The sequence below is a fragment of the Oncorhynchus masou genome, chromosome 3, assembly GCF_036934945.1.
Source record: "Oncorhynchus masou masou isolate Uvic2021 chromosome 3, UVic_Omas_1.1, whole genome shotgun sequence".
Taxonomy (NCBI): domain Eukaryota; kingdom Metazoa; phylum Chordata; class Actinopteri; order Salmoniformes; family Salmonidae; genus Oncorhynchus; species Oncorhynchus masou.
In genome coordinates, this window is record NC_088214.1 from 37363152 (window position 1) to 37383508 (window position 20357).

The window sequence follows — 20357 nt, forward strand, 5'->3', positions numbered from 1 at the left end:
GTTCAGTATATTTGTACATTCTGATCACTGTTGGTTTGGGGATCATTAACCTACCTTACACCCCCCCCCCCCTATACAAGAATAAAGACAGTACTGAAATCTGAAATTAAAATGTAATTGTCAATGCATTGCTCAAAAGAACAGCAAACCTGGTTTCAAAAAACAGATTAAGCAACACCTCAAGGCACAACACCTCTCCCCTATTTGACCTAGATCATTTGTGTGTATGTATTGGTATTGATATGTAGGCTATGTGTGCCTTGTTTTTTAGTTGATGTAGTTCTGTCCTTGAGTTGTTCTTGTCTAATAATGTTCTTTATTATGTAATGTTTTATGTGTCCCCGGAAAGAGTATCTGCTGCTTTTGTAACAGCTAATGGGATCCTAATAAAATGCCAAATACCATCCAAGTCAAGTGCATTAGGTTTGCTTTTACTACATCAAAGTCGAAATAGTTGCAGAACTAGGATTGTGAACTTGGTCAAGGAAATAGGAATTATACATAAACACAAGGACCGAAACTGCACGAGCAAAGGCAGTATTGTAAATGCTACTGTAGAATGATCGAAGTGGGAAGAACTATATTGCCACACAGTGGGCGGCGGAAAGATATACCAAATAAACATTGCAAGTTCGAAATGCGGTCTTCCTGTGTGGGCGGGGTTAAGATTTGTATACGTAGACATTTGCGCTGCTATTATTCTTCCTTTTTAAAAAGTGGGCACTCTCGACTAGAGCCAGCAGTACATAAGTGAGGTATATTAACTATATCACTCACATTCCCAACTTATTGTAAAAATAATTAATAAACTACTTATTTGGAAGATGGTCGCCAAACAGAGGATTCGTATGGCCAACGAAAAACACAGCAAGAATATCACGCAAAGAGGCAACGTATCCAAATCCACGGTAACATTTTTTTAACTATTTAATTGTTTGTTTTTTTCGGTTTGCGAACGAGTTAAGGAATATGTTAACACTGCGTAAATTAGTCAAAGGCAAACGCTTAATTGTCTGATTTGTTTGCTAGCTTTTTATTTTTATATTCGCATATATCAATGTTTCTAGCCCAGGTGCCAACAGCTCATGCTGTCAATCTTTGGTCAGCTGTAACGTTAATAGTATCCATGAAAGTAAATTTTTACATCATGCCAAGTTGCGTTACATTGTTATTTAAACCGCTGTATGTTTCTGATTACGGTTTTTAGAGGTATGCATGTTTGACCAATATGATACAGTAGAGTGACTGCAGTCAAAGTGCAGTTTAACAGCAGTATGCTGCAAATATATATTTTTAATACAGTCATTTTGTAGTGTAACAGTTACAGTGTAGTACAACTGCAGTTACTACGTCCAAAATACCACAGTCAACCGCAGTTACTGCACTTTTACTGCAGTTTCAAAACTTTTTTGTAATGATTACTTTTGACACGATAGCATGACTGTATTTGGTTCCACAGAGAAACCCTCAGGATGATAAGGTAGCCGTGGGACCCTGGCTATTGGCACTCTTCATCTTTGTTGTGTGTGGATCAGGTGAGTTGTGTTGACTTTTACTAATTTGCCAGTGACAATGAACAGCTCTGAAATGGATCCCCATACTCTCCCCCTGTCCCACATCGCAAGCAAAACATTTGAATGGCTCCCCTCTCTTGACAGCGGAAAGGAATTTGGGGTGTAGAGAAGATTGAAGTTTTAAATAATCTATGCTGCAATTCTACACATTTTGCCATAGGGTGGAGAGATGTTTTTAATATGATATCTGAGTGAGACTGACTAAGAAAATCAATGAGGACCTGCCAGTAATTTGACCACGATAACAAGTATAGATAGCTGGTTCAAAACTAACTTGGCAATCTAAACAAAATGTAGCTGACATGGGCTAATTGACTGACTTATCAGTGACTGACTTAACAAGAGAGAAACTGCTGATGCACAACTAAATTTGAAATTGCACCGTGGGCCGCCATTTGCCCATCCCATATCCTAGACACATTTGTTGATCTAAAAGGATTGGATGGGTGTATCCAACATTTTACTGAGCTCGTCACAAGGCCAGATGAAACCCTAATGCTTACCTATCTGATCCTTGTAGTCCCCAAACCTTTTTGAGATTATGACTTTCTGAGTCAAAATGAAGGCAGAGATCTACCGCTCAGATTTTTTAATTTTTAATTTATTTTTTACACATGACTTAAACACAAGCCTATGTAACAGTAACCTATTAAAAACAGTTATATAACAATGAGGTTGTTTGCGGCTATATGCCCAATACGTTATCGGCTATGCTTGAATTCTTCTTCTCAAATAATTAAAAAAATTGTATTTCAACTTGAGGTATAGGATCATTTGTTATATTACTTGTGAGGCACAGCTGAGTGTGCATAAATTGAATTAATGTGTTTTCTTTATTTTACTGGACTGACTGTGCCAGCATCTGATGGTCAGTCTCAGCAGAGGGAGCGCATCGGAGGGCCCGCTTCTCACTGTCGGACCATCCCTCAGCTCTGCCCCCTCCGCTAAGAGTAAAACTGACCAAAAAGGTGACACCATCTTCGAGCTGATGGCGAAACCTGAATTTAAAAACAGATTTCATGACTTTACCATACAAAGTTTTTGCAGTATTTAAACCAAGAAGTGGTCCCTTGAGGGGTTTCTTAGTCTCTTGTAACAGCCCTAGGGTTTTGTCAGCCTTTTTACACATCTTTTTGTCAATGTTTTCCTTTAAAAGGCAATATCAACGTTCTTGTTGCCCACCTCCGCTAATAATGGGGAAGGACACAAGTTTTGATAAGTGTTCTAGGACCTCTGCCAGCTCACTGTTGAAGACTGTTTCTCTTTTATCCTGGGTCAGATAATCTGTTTGTTCTGTTTCTGTGTGGTCTGGTTTGACATTTTGCTTTACTACCTCCCACTGTTTGTCCAATCCAAGCTTTTAGTAGTCAGTGGGTTTGGCAACCCTTTCAGAGATTCCATCAGAACATAATTGAGCAATTACATTAGTCACCTTGGAAATCTAAATTAATACCTTGCAGGAAAGGAGGGATATAGTCACACCGGCGAGTTAGAAGAAAATGGGTGAAGTAGACAATTCTGGTGGAACATTCTGGTCAGTTCCCAGCTGTGTTCTGAGCTTCAATAACGACTGCTGGCATCAGTGAATTAACCCATTAAAACACTTTTTTTCCAGGTCAGGGTTTTCCAGTGTCATTCAAGAGATTCTTTGACTCGCCAAGTTTCTTTGACCATGAACTCCAGTGATTTATTTTCTTAACATTTCAATTTCTCTCCACAGCTATCTTCCAGATCATTCAGAGCATTCGGATGGGCATGTAGGATGACATGTCCAACCCATCCATTCCACTCAGTATCTGGCCAACCAAGAAACACCTCTTGTCTCTGCTCTGTAACATCCCATTATCCTTCACTCAACATTCTCAGTCGTCTTAAGCTGCACAAAGCTAGGCCAAGGAGGATGAGCCACTATCTTGCACTTTTTGTGACTTTTTGTTCTTAATTAGTCTTTTATTTGGCCTTTTCTATATTATTTGTCTTGCTGGTTACTTTTGGCAAGCTCTATCAAGTCATTCCTTCCTTGTGTCTTAAATGATAAAGGTGATCACTTTACAGCACACAAAAGCCATAAGCTGCATTCTAGTAGTGGGTTTTCTGAAATGGTAAGGTAATGTGTTCTGTCAATCTCAGGCAAGTTGACCATCTTGTGGAATCATGAGCTTTGTTTCTGTTTTCAGTTGTCCTTTTTGGAAGTCTTATTTGCCACCACTTTATTATAGTTTTTGTGTAATATGAACTATACAATTTCCACTTTAATTTAGTATATTGAAAGAAATGTTATGTTTGCTTTGAAAATGTTCCGTTTTGGTAGTACGACCAAATGCCTTGGTTGGACTGGGAAGAAGTTCAACACAAGTCTAAGCACCAGATATGAAACCGGATATAATTATCATGGCAAAAGAACAACTCAATAGTAGAAACTAGTGGTACATAATGATAATAAGCAGTCCTATTTTTTGCATCTTCAGTTTGCTGTCTAGTCCTCATCTACTTTATCTCAATTTTGTCTCTAAATAAATTTGCCCTGCCTTTTCTTGAGGCTTTTACCAAAGCCTCAAGCCTGTCATCTGATCCACAGTTAGTTGAATATGGATCAGCAAAAGTAAGATGAGGTCATCTTCATACTTAGATAGTTGATCTGACATTGTCCTGTCCTCAAGTTGACGGAAATGGATCAAGGCTCACGCTTACTGGATAAATTGTAATTATCTTTGCTAAACCAGTGTTTTAGAAGTAAAGATTAAGGGATGGATGTAAATGACCACCTGGTTGTTTGACTGCATAAAATATGCTGGCAATGTATGAGAAATGAATAAAAGATAATTGGTACATTATTTTGTGTCCATTTCTTATGCATGATACATATCGCCCAGAATAAATACACATCTTTGCATATGTGTGTAGTATACTAGCTAGTGTAGTGTCCTGAAAATGTATTTGCCTGAGTAGAGAATAAACTCTTTAGCCTCATCCACTCCCAGTTCGTTGCCACCAGTAATGTGTATAAACCCTGGATTGTTAATGCCATGTATTGGCCATATTGGCACTCCCCAGTAGGAGCAGTCCCCCCAAAGGAATTAATGGAATTATTGCATCAATTAAATGTTTAAAATATTAAATTATTTATTTGTTGTAGTGGGGACCGTAACATTAGTAATCTATACAAACTATACATTAAGGTAAACGTTTTATAATTTTTTTTTGTTTAGCTCACATATTTTAAAAGTATGCATTAAGGTGTCTGTACATTAATAAATGCATTTCTATAGCTTTCAAAATATTGTTTTAAATGGTGGGGGGGGGGGGAGTGCCAGGTCTAGTGTGTACAAATAAATCATTGGTTGCTACACTGTGGTCCGTTCTCTACACCGCAGAGGGAGAGTTCGTTTTTCATGGCCTGTTGTCCCGGGTGAGTGGAGTTGCATTATTTTAGACCATTATATTGTTAATAATTAAGCGAAATCTTCACTCAACCGGGGCATCGGGCCATGCAAAACAATAAACAGAAATCTGTATATAATGACGAGATGCTGATGTCTCCGCCCTAACATTGGGAGTTGTTGTCCCAAAGGCAGAAAGATAAGGAAGTTGTTGCGAACCAATCTATATCTCAGTGGTCCCCATTTGGCGACCGGAGTATGGGCACAGATAGAACAATGAGAAATATTTCACCGGATGTATAAATGTGAAGCATCCGCTTGGCGTTTCCACTCACTATCAAATGTGGTAGTGAGAGGAAGCCCGGTTGCCGGCAGTGGGAGAAGACATTCTACTAAATTATCTCATCGATAAAACATTTAATCTCAATAAAGTTATCTGTTCCCCAAACTAGTATCTGTTACGAACAGAGTGACTGAGGTTTTGTATAATTTCCCCTATGCCAAGGTGTTAAAAAAGTGCGTTGTTTAAAAAGAGTGTAAAGGCAAATTTAGTTATTGCACACGCGCACTTCACAGAGTCGGCGTTAATTGACGGAAATATGTAAATGTAGCTAGAACGCGCTAATAGGATCTCGCTAATTCCTATTGAACTCTGCCCATGAGGACTAATTTGTTCTCATTTGAAATGACAGGCTGTGGTCTAGCAAATCCAATTTTATTTGTCACATGCGCCGAATACCACAGGTGTAGACCTTAACAGTGAAACGCTTATTCACAAGCTGTTAATTAACCAACGATGCAGTTTTAAGAAGGAAAAGTGTTAAAGTATTTACTCAAGTAAACGGAAGTAAATAAATATTAGTTTAGTTGTAAAAATCTTTGGTATGGGTGTATGGAAACGAGTTGGCGTTTCGAAATCAAGCAGCACCCCTTTTGACACGTCCCACTAATCTGAGACCAGTCTGGTCTGGGACGCTGCTACCTATACTTGGGCGGGAAGGCAGGCGACAAGTTTAGGTTAAAAAAAAACCCATGTAGGCATAGGGCTTATTTTTGCCAGGTTTTGACGAGAGTAACATCTCGCTTCGCATCTTCCTCTCTGACTGAAGAGATTTTACCGGAAATGTCAGGCACCCTTTAAAATGTACGTCATTTCCTGGAAACGTGTCCCGGTTGTTGTAGTTCCTGTGAAGTAAACTGTCATACCGAGGACTGCATTAGTTAGCTTGAAATACTCTTTTGATAATCCATCTGTTAGTCTACTCCCTAACCAATGCGCGTCCTCTTCCTATCGAGCTGGTGGCACAGTTCGAGACATTGGACTAACATTACCTGAGTGTTGGGTGCACTGTTCTAGCTAGCTAGTTAATGAATTTAGCGTTATTAACCAACAGTTAGCAAGCAACAGAGAACAAACCAACCTGGCAGTAACGTTAGGTAGCTATAAAAGATTTCCCTAGCACACTGTCTGAGCTAGATAGCTTTCAGCAGTAACGTTAGCTACTTCTACACTGCAAATCCCAAGCACAGAAGGGTAAGTACGTGAATGTCTTTTTTTTAGTTATCTGAGTATAATGCCGCGTTCAAAATAACTGGGAACTTGGAAATCTCTGATTTCAGTGCGTTCACGACAACAGGGAACTCGGGGAAAAAACGAACTCTGAATGGGAAAAATAGTTTAAACTGTCATCCAACGCGTAATTCCTAGTCGGGAACCCGGGCCTACTTTTTAGAACAGATTTTCCGTCCTGAAGATCACTGACGTAATGATTCGTAATTTTTTTCTCCAGATTGTCTTGAAAGCACCATGACTGTTGGGCCCGCACGCCCTCTTTTGCTCGTTCACGTTACGGGCAATGGAGCAGTGCCCCGCGCCTCAGCATAATCGAATCCGCCCACTGATTTAGTTTCCAGAGGGTTGAACTTGTCAAGTACAGCTGGTTACTTATCTGCATACTTTGTTGGCTTGTCAAATCTGAGTCAGAGAAGGAATCTGTCTGCATGGTGACTCATGGCAACCTAAGAGATGAACGACTGTTTGCTAAGACTACAGCTGCCCTATGAGGTCACTATCAGCTAAACTAAAGCTTCGTGTGAAAACCCCTAGCCACCTTTCTCTCTTGTATCACTGTCAATCAATTGGTGTAGATCAGTGAGCCCTCCATGGGATCAGTTAGTAGTTAGTGACTTAACAAGCATTATTTCCCAGTCTACAGACCATCTTCTACCAAAGTGTGTGAAACAGATGAAGGTAACTGCCAAAATAAAGGGAACACTAACAGTGCCTTAATGGGGTGTTAAGCCACCAGAACGGCCGGTCGATCTCCAAGGCGTTTCTAATGGATCGGCAAACATTTCTATAAAAAACCCAATGAAGCCTTGCGGTTCTATTTTTTTATTTTATTAGTCTCGGGCTGTTGGTGGTAGGTGCAGCCAATTCAGCTGCCCAGCGTGCCGGGTAGGCAGGCTGTTGCCATTTCATGTGTCTGAAGGTACAAACTCTGCCTTCCCGGTGGGCCTGGAGAGGAAATCAAGTACACTATGCTACCGCTGGCCAATCAGATTGCTCGGATGACTGAGTCTGCAGTAATGTAGCAGGCATAAAAGAAAGCTACGGCAAAATGGATACTGGGAGATTTCAAAACGTTTAAACCATGACTAGAGAGCGACTGTCAACGAATACAGCAAAGAGCTGTTGCTTTTATGAGTGAGTTTGTGAGTGAGTTCTTACTCAGCACTGTCAACACTGTATTCAAGCCATAAAATGCGAGTTCTTCCTATTTTCACTCAGCGCTACAACAAGCACAGTAAACAGTAACGAATGAGTAGGAACGTGTATCGATAGGCTTGCGTTATTAGCAGCTTGGGTCTTTAAAAAAAATATTGCGCAATATTTCACTTTCTCTATTCATTGGAGTAACAACATGAAATTGTGCATGAGGCAGAAATAATGCAGTGCGACTAGAGTTTCGCCGTCAGCTGGAAGACCGTGTCCCTTTTTGGTCAGTGTCAGTGGAGGAAAGGGAGAGTGGAGGGATGTTGAGACGGACACTCAGTCTGCTGCTCTCTCCCTCCGCTAAGACTGACCATCAGATGCAGGCACCATCAGCCCAGTAAAATTAAAAGCAAATAATTTAAATGTATGCTCACTCAGCTGTGCCTAACAAGTAATACAACAATGGATCTATTACCAGTGTGATCATATAGCCTACCTCAAATTTTGGAATATATATTTTAAATGTCCCGAACAACAATGCATTGGCAGGTAAATTCAAGCAAACCCAGTATGCATTAAATGTATTGGGCCTATAGCTTACTGCACAAACCTCATTGCTACAGTACTGTTTTTAATTGGTTAATGTTGCATAGGCTTACATTGAAGTCATTTTAATAAAAAATCAGAGCGGCAGATCTCGGCATGCATTTTGACTCAAAGTGATCTTGACTCAAAAGGTTGGTGACCACTAATATAGAGTCTACAAGTGCCTGTAACTTCATTGGAGGGATTCAACACCATTCTTCCATGAGAAATGACACAATTTGGTGTTTTGTTGATGGTGGTGCAACACGCTGTCTCAAGCACTGCTCCAGAATCTCCAATGAGTGTTCAATTGAGATCTGGTGACTGACACACACGTTAACACCCCCCTCTTCCCCTTAAAGTCACTGAGATCTCTTCTTCTAGCCATGGTAACAAAAACAATGGGCAACTGGGCATTTTTAGACATGATCCTAAGCATGATGGGATGTTAATTGTTTAATTAACTCTGGGACCACACCTGTGTGGAAGCACCTGCTTTCAATATACTTTGTATCCCTCATTTACTCAAGAGTTTCCTTTATTCTGGCAGTTACACATACAGCGTGACACACACACACACTTTGCTAGAAGATAATGTCTGTAGACTGGAATAGAATAATACTAGTACTCCAAAGTAACTGAATCCGTGGAAGACGCACACGGGTAAAGAGTTATGGGAACATTGTGTTTAAGCCATTGCAGCTTGGCACAAGCTAACATTACAAATAGCCTATGACTTTTGCAAACTGCATGTGGGGATTTCAATCTGAAAGGATCCATGAGCACCAACATGTGAACTTCATAAGAGCATGTCAAATTGGGTGTCGAATGAAAGATGAGTCTCTTCTTTAATTAAGGCATATTATATACATTTTTCAATAAGCAAAGGCTTTGATATCTGGTATAACAGATTGAAAAGGGGTCTTAGAAAACATCTACCAGAAAAAGTCTTACACGGAAATGCATAAAAACACAATCATGTTGAAGTGAAGACCCCTGCCACACTAATATCATCACATTTTGTTTGAGAAATTATTTGCTTTCTGAAAGTTTAAGAAACTTTGCCTTGTAATTTTGTTACAAAAAAACCCCCACATACTTTATCTTTAAGATATTTTATTTCTCTCCCTCATGAGGAAGGATAATGAAAGTTTATAAATTAACAAGTAAAGGTAGCTCTACCAATTAGTTTGTGTTTTTACTGATTTCAAGTTTGTTTATTAATTAGTAACAGAATTACTGCAATTTTATCAAATCAAATTTTATTTGTCACATACACATGGTTAGCAGATGTTAATGTGAGTGTAGCGAAATGCTTGTGCTTCTAGTTCCGACAATGCAGTAATAACCAACAAGTAATCTAACTAACAATTCCTAAACTACTGTCTTATACACAGTGTAAGGGGATAAAGAATATGTACATAAGGATATATGAATGAGTGATGGTACAGAGCAGCATAGGCAAGATACAGTAGATGGTATCGAGTACAGTATATACATATGAGATGAGTATGTAAACAAAGTGGCATAGTTAAAGTGGCTAGTGATACATGTATTACATAAGGATGCAGTCGATGATATAGAGTACAGTATATACGTATGCATATGAGATGAATAATGTAGGGTAAGTAACATTATATAAGGTAGCATTGTTTAAAGTGGCTAGTGATATATTTACATCATTTCCCATCAATTCCCATTATTAAAGTGGCTGGAGTTGTGTCAGTGTGTTGGCAGCAGCCACTCAATGTTAGTGGTGGCTGTTTAACAGTCTGATGGCCTTGAGATAGAAGCTGTTTTTCAGTCTCTCGGTCCCAGCTTTGATGCACCTGTACTGACCTCGCCTTCTGGATGATAGCGGGGTGAACAGGCAGTGGCTCGGGTGGTTGATGTCCTTGATGATCTTTATGGCCTTCCTGTAACATCGGGTGGTGTAGGTGTCCTGGAGGGCAGGTAGTTTGCCCCCGGTGATGCGTTGTGCAGACCTCACTACCCTCTGGAGAGCCTTACGGTTGAGGGCGGAGCAGTTGCCGTACCAGGCGGTGATACAGCCCGCCAGGATGCTCTCGATTGTGCATCTGTAGAAGTTTGTGAGTGCTTTTGGTGACAAGCCGAATTTCTTCAGCCTCCTGAGGTTGAAGAGGCGCTGCTGCGCCTTCTTCACGATGCTGTCTGTGTGAGTGGACCAATTCAGTTTGTCTGTGATGTGTATGCCGAGGAACTTAAAACTTGCTACTCTCTCCACTACTGTTCCATCGATGTGGATAGGGGGGTGTTCCCTCGGCTGTTTCCTGAAGTCCTACAATGATTTCCCATAGTTCACCTTCTTACTGTCCTCCCTTCCACTGGCATACTGTTATGTTCAGCTCAGAACTGTTTTTGTTCTTTTCTTCCTCTGACTGTTGTCTGGTGGTCAAAGCATAACTGAACAGTCTGGACAACCCCTCCCTCTCTCTCTCCAGTTCAGTTAATGTCACCTCTCCCGGCTCTTACTAACATCTACCATGACACCTACCCTCTTTCCATTTACTGTAACCAGCATCCTCACTCACTGAGCACCGATCGACACCGAACCTCCATGGAAGTTGAAAAGTAGCTGAAATTTGGTCAGTCCGCCCTGACCGGGCCAAATCGGAACCAATCATAGACGTCTGTTTCACAAGTTTGGACAGTACAGTAAAAAAAAGGTAGAGTACAGTATACTGTACTGAACATAGTGTACTGAACATACAATATCTACTATGCTGAACATATTTACTGTACTCCTACTCTACTGAGCTGTATACTGAGCTATGCTGTGATGTCCAAACTTGTGAAACATAGACATCTATGATTGTTTCAGATTTGGTCTGGTCGGTACCAACCAAATGTGATCTTGTTTGGAGGCGGAACTCATTACAATGATAGTAAGTGTGTAGAATAATACCCAAATATGCAAAATAAGGATATTGCATATTTTTACCTTCTGTGTAGCTATGTAGAATAGTGATATTCATATCCATAATAACACATTTTTGTATAGTACAGATTAGGGACAAATGATGGAATTCCGTTACCAGATGTAAATCAATTTCAATTGACAAAATATTTGTCATGTCATAGCTGACACCCCATTCTTTCTGCAGACAACTTTGAATCATTTGGAGCAGATATTTGGAAAACGTGGTTCCAGATTTTTTTCGCGGGATATTATACCTTAATTGTTTTACCAAATGTTGCATCTGCACAGTTCTTCCAGTAAATATGTTTTTGTGAACTATTATGTGTGAATCGTTCAAAGTAGTCCTTGTTAATAGTTTTATGATTTCAAAAAAACTTTGAAATCAATGTTTTTTGTTTGGCATACATCTCAAAGTGAAACGTCGGAGTGAAAGCGTACTTCCGGTACCATGGAGTTTCCAGAGTATTGCCCTTGATCAAATAGCTACTAATTTAAGACATGACATGCAAATGTAAATCTCTGAAACACTGTGCCAGCTATCCAATAAAGGTTGAGCCAAAGGTATGCAACCACACTGTTGATTGTGAAACTATAGCCTAATACATGCACACCAGCAACCTAATCCAGTAGTACTTTTTGACTAAAGATTATTAAAGCCGACGGTCAAACATTTTTTTAACCCTTAATGTTATTGCGAAGGAATTTCCGGAATGAGGAGGGGCTAAGGTATTTCCTTAAAAAAAAGGCATTTCTTATTTCAACATAAATCTGAGCATTAAACCTGAACAGAGGCAAGTGTCGATTTGAAAGTGTAGGTGATTTTAAATCCAAGTGAATGTGTTCACCGAGAACATGCACAGGTTATTAGGTAACGGTACCATTCGACGCGGCAAACGCAAAAACACACCACCTGACCTGCCTGCCCCCGGGTCGTGGATTAACGCCGCCCTGTGGCCAATAATTGAATGGAATTCACCAAAGTAATTCGATGAACTCGCTGCAGAGAGAATAATCTCATAATTTGTACGAAATAAGCCTATGTGACCTTCAGTAGAGTCAAGATGACTTATTTGCACATCCTGGTACTGGTTAACGTTGTTCTTCCACGTAGACAACACATTCTGTTTGAGAGTATCAAAACGGCAAGTGATTACTTTTGCTCTCTAAGCAAGATGATGGTTGGTGTGTGACCACGTGACTTTTGCCCTTTCAGCCCTTGGATGGAGGCCCACAGCTCAAGCCGGTCAAGCCTGTCCAGGAAGAGGAGGAGAGATGGATCCAAGGGAGAATCCGAGGAGGTAGAGCGGCCAGGGAAAGTCCCAAAATCCACCGTGGTGAGTGAGGAAGAGGCTTTGTGGGTCTGTGTGTGTGCGCAGACTTTGTTTATGGGGAGTTGCTATGTGTTGGGTAAGAGAGGCAAGTGAGTCAAATGATTCGTATGAAGGAAAACCTCATTGTAGTAATGTGTGTTCCTACACTAGGGTTTAAAAGATCCCGCCTCCTTTGCTGATGAGCTGGAGTCGCCTGAGGACACTCCATACCTGCGAGTCAGCATGGAGGAGGCCAAGAGGGGAACTCCATGTGAGTCGTACGCACACTCACGGTCTTATACTCACTCAAAAACAACCTTTCACCCCAAATGTACCATTCCGAAAATGTAGGGGTATTCAACTCTTACAGGGGTATTCAACTCTTACCCCACGGGGTCGGGAGCCTGCTGCTTTTCTGTTCTCAGTGGTGTAAAGTATTCAAGTAGTACTTTTAATTAGTTTTGGGGGGAATCTGTACTTTACTATTTATTTTTGACTACTTTTACTTCACTACATTCCTAAAGAAAATGATGTACTTTTTACTCCATACATTTTCCCTGACACCCAAAAGTACTTGTTATATTTTGAGTGCTTAGCAGGAAAATATTCAAATTAACACACTTATCAAGAGAACATCCCTAGTCATCCCTACTGCCTCTGATCTGGCGGACTCGTTTGTAAATCATGTGTTGAGTTTTGGAGCGTGCTCCAGGCTATCCGTAAATACATTTAAAAAAAGAAATTGGTGCCATCTGGTTTGCTTATGTAAGGAATTAGAAAAAGTGTACTTTTACTACTTAATTATATTTAATTTTGATACAAGTATATTTAAAATCAAATTCTTTGACTTTTACTCAAGTAGGATTACACTGGGTGACTTTCACCTCTACTTGAGTAATTTTCTATTAAGGTACTTTTTCCTCCACTGTCTGTTCTGCTGGATAATTAATTGCATACACCTGGTCTCCCAGGTCTAAATCAGTCCCTGATTAGAGGGGAACAATGAAAAAAATGTAGTGGAACTGGCTTCAAGGTCCAGACTCAAGTTGAGTTTGAGGGGTATAGAATGTTGTGCTAATAAAGTGATATGTGATTGACTGTCATCACCAGCACATCCCTCCTTTCTCCCACAGTTCATAGGCCAGTGCGGGTCTATGCAGATGGCATCTTTGATGTGTTCCACTCAGGCCACGCCCGGGCACTCATGCAGGCCAAGGGCCTCTTCCCCAACACGTACCTCATCGTGGGCGGTGAGTGTCTCTCTCTGGCTGTGTGCGTGTCAACCTTTCCTCTTAACATGTCACTGTCTGTCCATTTGGTTCTTCAGCATAATTTTTTTTTCAGAGAATTAACTTTACATAGATGGTGCTTAATTAAGTACTAGGACTAATTGTGTATTTGATTTCCCTGAACCTCTGTGCTTCTCTTCATCCCGTCTCAGTGTGTAGTGACGACCTGACGCACAAGTTCAAGGGGTTCACAGTGATGAACGAGGATGAGCGCTACGATGCAGTCAGCCACTGCCGCTACGTGGACGAGGTCGTCAGGAACGCGCCCTGGACGTTAACGCCCGAATTCCTCGCCAAGCACAGAGTGAGTGAGCACGAGAGAGGGAAAAAAAGTTAGAGGGATGGGGGGGGGGGGGGAGAATGGAAAGCATTGACATGCTGATTGGTCTGAGAATATGTACACTGACCAAAAATATATTATGCAACAATGTCAATGATTTTACTGAGTTACAGTTCATAAATTCAAATAAAATAAATTCATTAGGCCCTAATCTATGGTTTTCACATGACTGGAAATACAGATTATGTATCTGTTTGTCACAGATACATAAAAGGTAGGGGCGTGGATCATAAAACCAGTCAGTATCTGGTGTGACCACCATTTGCCTCATGCAGCGCGACATCTCCTTCACATAGAGTTGATCAGGCTGCTGATTGTGGCCTGTGGAATGTTGTCTCACTCCTCCTCTGGCTGTGCGAAATTGCTGGATATTGGTGGTAACTGGAACATGCTGTCGTACACGTCGACCCAGAGCATCCCAAACATGCTCAATGGGTTACATGTCTGGTGAGTATGCAGGTCGAGGATGAACCGGGACATTCAGCTTCCAGGAATTGCGTACAGCTCCTTAGGACATGGGGCCATGCATTATCATGCTGAAAAATGAGGTGATGGTGGCAGATGAATGGCACGACACTGGCCCTCAGGATTTTGTCACGGTATCTCTGTGCATTAAAATTGCCATCGATAAAATGCAATTGTGTTCGTTGTCCGCAGCTTATACCTGCACATACCATAACCCCACCACCACGATGGACAAACAACTCGCCCACGCGACACCATACACACTGTCTGCCAGGTACAATTGAAACTGGGATTCATCCGTGAAGAGCACACTTCTCCAATGTGCCAGTGGCCATTGAAGGTGAGCATTTGCCCACTGAAGTCTGCTTTGACACCAAACTGCAGTCAGGTCAAGACCCTGGTGAGTACAACGAGCACGCAGATGAGCTTCTCTGAGACGGTTTCTGACCGTTTGTACAGAAATTCTTTGGTTGTGCAAACCCATCAGCTGTCCGGGTGGCTTCTTCTGAGACTATCCTGCAGGTGAAGAAGCTGGATATGGAGGTCCTGGGCTGGTGTGGTTGCACGTGGTCGGTCTGCAGTTGAGGCCAGTTGGACATACTGACAAATTCTCTAAAACAACATTGGAGGTGGGTTATGGTAGAGAAACTAACATTCAACTCTGGCCACAGCTCTGGTGTTCCTGCGGTTAGCATGCCAGATGCACGCTCCCTCAACTGGAGACGTATGTGGTATTGTGATGCACATTTTAGTGGCCTTTTTCCCCCAGCACAAGGTGCACCTGTGTAATGATCATGTTTAATCAGCTTCTTCATATGCCACACCAGTCAGGTGGATGTATTATCTTGTCAAAGGCTCACTAACAGGGATGTAAACATTTGTGCACAAAATTTGAGAAGCTTTTTGTGCGTATGGAAAATTTTGCAGATCTTTTTATTTTAGCTCATGAAACATGGGATCAACACTTTAACTGTGGTTTATATTTTGTCTGTGTATATTTGTGTGTGATGTCATCCGTCTCTCATTCACCCCGATAACCCACCAGATCGACTTTGTTGCCCATGACGACATCCCATATACATCAGCAGGCCAGGATGACGTTTACAAGCACATCAAGGAGGCGGGTGGGTACCATGACAACCAGCAGGAATGACAAACATGAACGTCCTGGTACCCTGTGTCTGTCACGATGACCCTTTTGACCCCTTGTGCCTACAGGCATGTTTGCGCCCACCCAGCGGACGGAGGGCATCTCCACCTCGGACATCATCACACGCATCGTCCGCGACTACGACGTGTACGTGAGACGCAACCTGCAACGCGGCTACACTGCAAAAGAGCTCAACGTCAGCTTCATAAATGTGCGTTAACACTTCATGTTGCTATCATTCTTATTAGTTGTGGTGATCATGTGATAACTATTGCTAGTTATGACTCAAGTTGAGGTAGCCATCGGTCTATTTGTCAGAGGAAAGTAGAAGCAGAATTAATTTAAGTAGTTGAATGAAAGCTGCTAAGACATTTATACAAGTCTAGTGCAGTCTTGCTTGCCAATGGCTGGAATTGACACTGTGCCCCTGTCTTTCAGGAGAAGAAGTACCACCTGCAGGAGCGTGTGGACAAGGTGAAGAGGAAGGTGCGTGACGTGGAGGAGAAGAGTAAAGAGTTTGTGCAGAAGGTGGAGAACAAGAGCATCGACCTCATCCAGAGGTGGGAGGAGAAGTCCCGGGAGTTCATCGGCAACTTTCTGCAGATGTTCGGCCCCGAGGGAGCACTGGTGAGAGCTTCTGTTCTCTCTCTGTGTGGCGTAAAGTAGACTGGTGTATTTTGTGGCAATCCTAATTTCCTGCTCTGGGCAATAATATAGTGATGAGTGTGGTTTTCCATGGAAGATTTGTATCGTGCTATAGATCAGTGTGCACGGCCTAATTTGTTCTATAGCCTAAGAACAACCAATGAACTTGTAATGTTGACTGACAAACCACCTTCTCTTTCTCTGTAGAAGCACATGTTGAAGGAGGGCAGGGGCCGGATGCTGCAGGCCATCAGCCCAAGACAGAGTCCCAGCAGCAGTCCCACCCGTGAGCGCTCTCCCTCCCCCGTCTTCCGCATGCCCTTCTTAAACAAGGCCTTGGCCTCACCCCACCACAGTGCTGCACGGGGATATACCGTCAGTGAGGATGATGACGAGTCTTACGAAGGTTAGGGCTCCCATTTCTCGCGTTTGTTAATCCTGCTCTTCGGTCCATCGACAGTATCAGCATTCAAGCCCCTCCAACCAATCATCAGTATAGCGTTGTCCCTCACTTCATTTTTTCACTCCTTTTAAATTGCTGGTGTCCATTTTAATTTGTACTGTACCACATCAGTCAGAGGGGGTTAATGCAGAATTATTTTTTGACAGCAGATGTTGCATTTCTCACCGATAGGAACATTTATAGATATTATTTTGATGCACGCTTCCTACTCAGGATGTTATAACCTTAGTGGGTAGATTTTTAGTTACCCATGAGTTTAATGGGAAATTCAGTTTTGTCTTGGGTGCACTGTTGCATTCCTCCACAGATTATCTGAATATAGTAACCATCAGTCCCTTGAGGATTCCCCCTCGGAGTGTTTGTTTGCTTCTGTGAGTGTGTAAACTGCTAATATGTGTAGGCATCTCGATGTCCTCCATCCATGGACCTTTTTGCACATTATAATACTAATAGTTGGTCTCACTCGAGATCAGTCGTTGGACAGAGGTTTTCAAAGTATAGTGCCCAGCATTTAACTAAAGAACTGGATCTTGTTTAGTAGGGCTCAAGAGAACTTGTTTTCAGGAGGTTCTAGCTGAACCCAAACACTAGTGTGCAATAACGAGACCTCGTTTTAAAAATGACTACATACATAATACAATTTTATCCCTGTTACATATCTCCCTCCTGTAGTTGGGATCCCTAGATTTTTGGCTGTTGACCTTGCTAGTCTTTGTGGTAGCAAAGCAGGTGGTTTTATTTCCTATATAATTATTTTAAGCATATTATCGTAACCATGTTGGATTGTCTATACAGTATAAGGGATGATATAATCCATTAAAATACTGCTTCTCATTAGGGCATGTGTATATATATATATATATATATATATATATACAATCTATCTATCTTGGTAGCAAGAGTTTTCTGATATGCAAGAAGCCAGTACTAACCTTTCACTATCTGTCAGATACAAAATGTACCTGGCTTTAAGTACATTGTTTTAAACATTTTATTGTTTGGGTTGAGTTTGTTTAGCTCCTGAATGTGCAGGCATGAGATCCCAGGGAACATGTCAATGGAATAAAAAATAAATAAAAAAACTTCACCCATAACCTTGTGGAATTTGTCAAATCCATGGATGATTTTAAACTTAAATCCTGTTTCTTCTCAAATCGAACAGTAATCGCCACCGCCAGGTTGTTAACAAGGCGGCATGGTGCCTTTTCCGTAATGTATACAAACATTTCCTAGGGAAGGCAGATGCAGCACTTAGTGGGGCAAAAAAGTATTTAGTCAACCACCAATTGTGCAAGTTCTCCCACTTAAAGAAGAGAGGTCTGTACATTTATCATAGGTACACTTCAACTATGACAGACACAATGAGGGAAAAAAATCCAGAAAATCACATTGTAGGATTTTTTAATGAATTTATTTGCAAATTATGGTGGAAAATAAGTATTTGGTCACCTACAAGCAAGCTTTCTGGCTCTCACAGACCTGTAACTTCTTCAAGAGGATCCTGTCCTCCACTCTCTGTATTAATGACACCTGTTTGAACTTGTTATCAGTATAAAAGACACCTGTCCACAACCTCAGTCATACTCCACTATGGCCAAGACCAAAGAGCTGTCAAAGGACACCAGAAACAAAATTGTAGACCTACACCAGGCTGGGAAGACTGAATCTGCAATAGATAAGCAGCTTGGTTTGAAGAAATCAACTGTGGGAGTAATTATTAGGAAATGGAAGACATACAAGACCACTGATAATCTCCCTCGATCTGGGGCTCCACGCAAGATCTCACCCCGTGGGGTCAAAATGATCCCAGAAAAAATCCCAGAACCACACGGGGGGACCTAGTGAATGACCAGAGAGCTGGGACCAAAGTAACACAGCCTACCATCAGTAACACACTACGCCGCCAGGGACTCAAATCCTGCAGTGCCAGACGTTTCCCCCTGCTTAAGACAGTACATGTCCAGGCCCATCTGAAGTTTGCTAGAGCATTTGGATTATCCAGAAGATTGGGAGAATGTCATATGGTCAGATGAAACCAAAAACTTAACTCATCGTGTTGAGGACAAAGAATGCTGAGTTGCATCCAAAGAACACCATACTTACTGTGAAGCATGGGGGTGGAAACATCATGCTTTGGGGCTGTTTTTCCGCAAAGGAACCAGGACGACTGATCCGTGTAAAGGTAAGAATGAATGGGGCCATGTATCGTGAGATTTTGAGTGAAAACCTCCATCAGCAAGGGCATTGAAGATGAAACGTGGCTGGGTCTTTCAGCATGACAATGATCCCAAACACACCGCCCGGGCAACGAAGGAGTGGCTTCATAAGAAGCATTTCAAGGTCCTGGAGTGGCCGAGCCAGTCTCCAGATCTCAACCCCATAAATCTTTAGAGGGAGTTGAAAGTAGTCCGTGTTGCCCAGCAACAGCCCCAAAACATCACTGCTCTAGAGGAGATCTGCATGGAGGAATGGGCCAAAATACCAGCAGTGTGTGGAAAACTTGAAGACTTACAGAAAACGTTGACCTGTCATCGCCAACAAATGGTATATAAAAGTATTGAGAAACTTGACAATACTTATTTTCCATCATTTGCAAATAAATGCATTAAATCCTACAATGTGATTTTTTTCATTTTGTCTGTCATAGTTGAAGTGTACCTATGAAAATTACAGGCCTCTCATCTTAAGTGGGAGAACTTGCACTATTGGTGGCTGACTAAATACTTTTGCCCCACTGTATATCAAGGTTTCTCATAAGTCATTACTCCAAGTGCTTGACATACGTCGCTTTGAATGGGGCACCCAGTGCCAGCTTAATCAGATCCCCTCATGGCTACATTGCAGACATGCTTGATTTCACATGCCTGGATAGGTGTTTATCACCTCCGGTAACCACATTTAGCAATCTGATCCCCGACTGCGCATGACATGGCATAACCTTTGGTTGATGCAATGCAACGACAACAATGTAGTCAGCATGGAACACAACCAATCCTTCACTAGCACGTGTTCATGTACATTGCAACCCAACAGAGAAAGTGCGTGTACAAATCCCAAGTAGTCAAGTGAAAACAAAGACGAGAGGTGGTGCTCGTTACATGATCGGATTTTACAAACAAGGAGCCAGTTAAGGCAATGTGACCTTACCACAAGGGCAGGTCAGAGCTAAGCCACTTGTGGTCAGGATGGGTTCCACTCACCGAAACAGTGAATTCTCAATAAGCTCACATGCGATCAGACAGGAGAGAAAGGAACTAGTTCGCTAAAAGAAGATGGACCCGAAAAACAACGGGTCACTTCAAAGACCTTGACCCTATAACTGCAGACTGGACTGTAACACGGACCTTGTGAAGATCTGTTTCAGAGCAATATGTTGTCATTAAAGCAGTGAATTGGGAGCATAGACAATACAGAAAGGCCTGCACACTATGTGCGTATGACCACAAACTGTCTTTTCTACAGGGCCAGTTAGTTTAAAAAAAACAACGTTTCACATCTG

At 41.7% G+C, this 20357-nt stretch overlaps 2 protein-coding genes across 4 annotated transcripts; both read left to right on the forward strand.

Moving 5' to 3' along the window:
* The first annotated feature begins 656 nt into the window (after positions 1-656).
* LOC135515868 (stress-associated endoplasmic reticulum protein 1-like) lies at positions 657-4408 on the forward strand. The gene is made up of 3 exons (XM_064939669.1): positions 657-908; positions 1460-1535; positions 3295-4408. The coding sequence occupies exons 1-3, from the start codon at positions 825-827 to the stop codon at positions 3333-3335; spliced, it is 201 nt and encodes a 66-aa protein (XP_064795741.1). The 5' UTR covers positions 657-824; the 3' UTR covers positions 3336-4408.
* A 1715-nt stretch (positions 4409-6123) lies between these two features.
* Positions 6124-17946, forward strand: LOC135515873 (choline-phosphate cytidylyltransferase A-like). Of its 3 annotated transcripts, none has more exons than XM_064939700.1 (9): positions 6124-6492; positions 12410-12530; positions 12678-12777; positions 13640-13756; positions 13948-14099; positions 15646-15724; positions 15819-15961; positions 16189-16377; positions 16603-17946. In XM_064939700.1, exons 2-9 carry the CDS (start codon positions 12417-12419, stop codon positions 16804-16806), a joined length of 1098 nt encoding a protein of 365 aa, XP_064795772.1. In that variant the 5' UTR covers positions 6124-6492; positions 12410-12416; the 3' UTR covers positions 16807-17946. The 3 variants fall into 3 exon arrangements, with proteins under 3 accessions (XP_064795772.1, XP_064795766.1, XP_064795757.1); XM_064939694.1 differs by having other exon boundaries at positions 6124-6488; XM_064939685.1 differs by lacking the exon at positions 6124-6492 and adding an exon at positions 7569-7661.
* Positions 17947-20357: the final 2411 nt, after the last annotated feature.

Excerpts from the sequence above, each read along its gene's own strand:
- LOC135515868 (XM_064939669.1), top strand. The coding sequence starts at position 825 with ATGGTCGCCAAACAGAGGATTCGTATGGCCAACGAAAAACACAGCAAG. Across the intron at positions 909-1,459 it reads GCAACGTATCCAAATCCACG|AGAAACCCTCAGGATGATAA; the intron begins GTAACATTTTTT and ends TTGGTTCCACAG. Across the intron at positions 1,536-3,294 it reads CTTTGTTGTGTGTGGATCAG|CTATCTTCCAGATCATTCAG; the intron begins GTGAGTTGTGTT and ends TTCTCTCCACAG.
- LOC135515873 (XM_064939685.1), top strand. The coding sequence starts at position 7,609 with ATGACTAGAGAGCGACTGTCAACGAATACAGCAAAGAGCTGTTGCTTT. Across the intron at positions 13,757-13,947 it reads CACGTACCTCATCGTGGGCG|TGTGTAGTGACGACCTGACG; the intron begins GTGAGTGTCTCT and ends ATCCCGTCTCAG. Across the intron at positions 15,725-15,818 it reads CAAGCACATCAAGGAGGCGG|GCATGTTTGCGCCCACCCAG; the intron begins GTGGGTACCATG and ends TTGTGCCTACAG.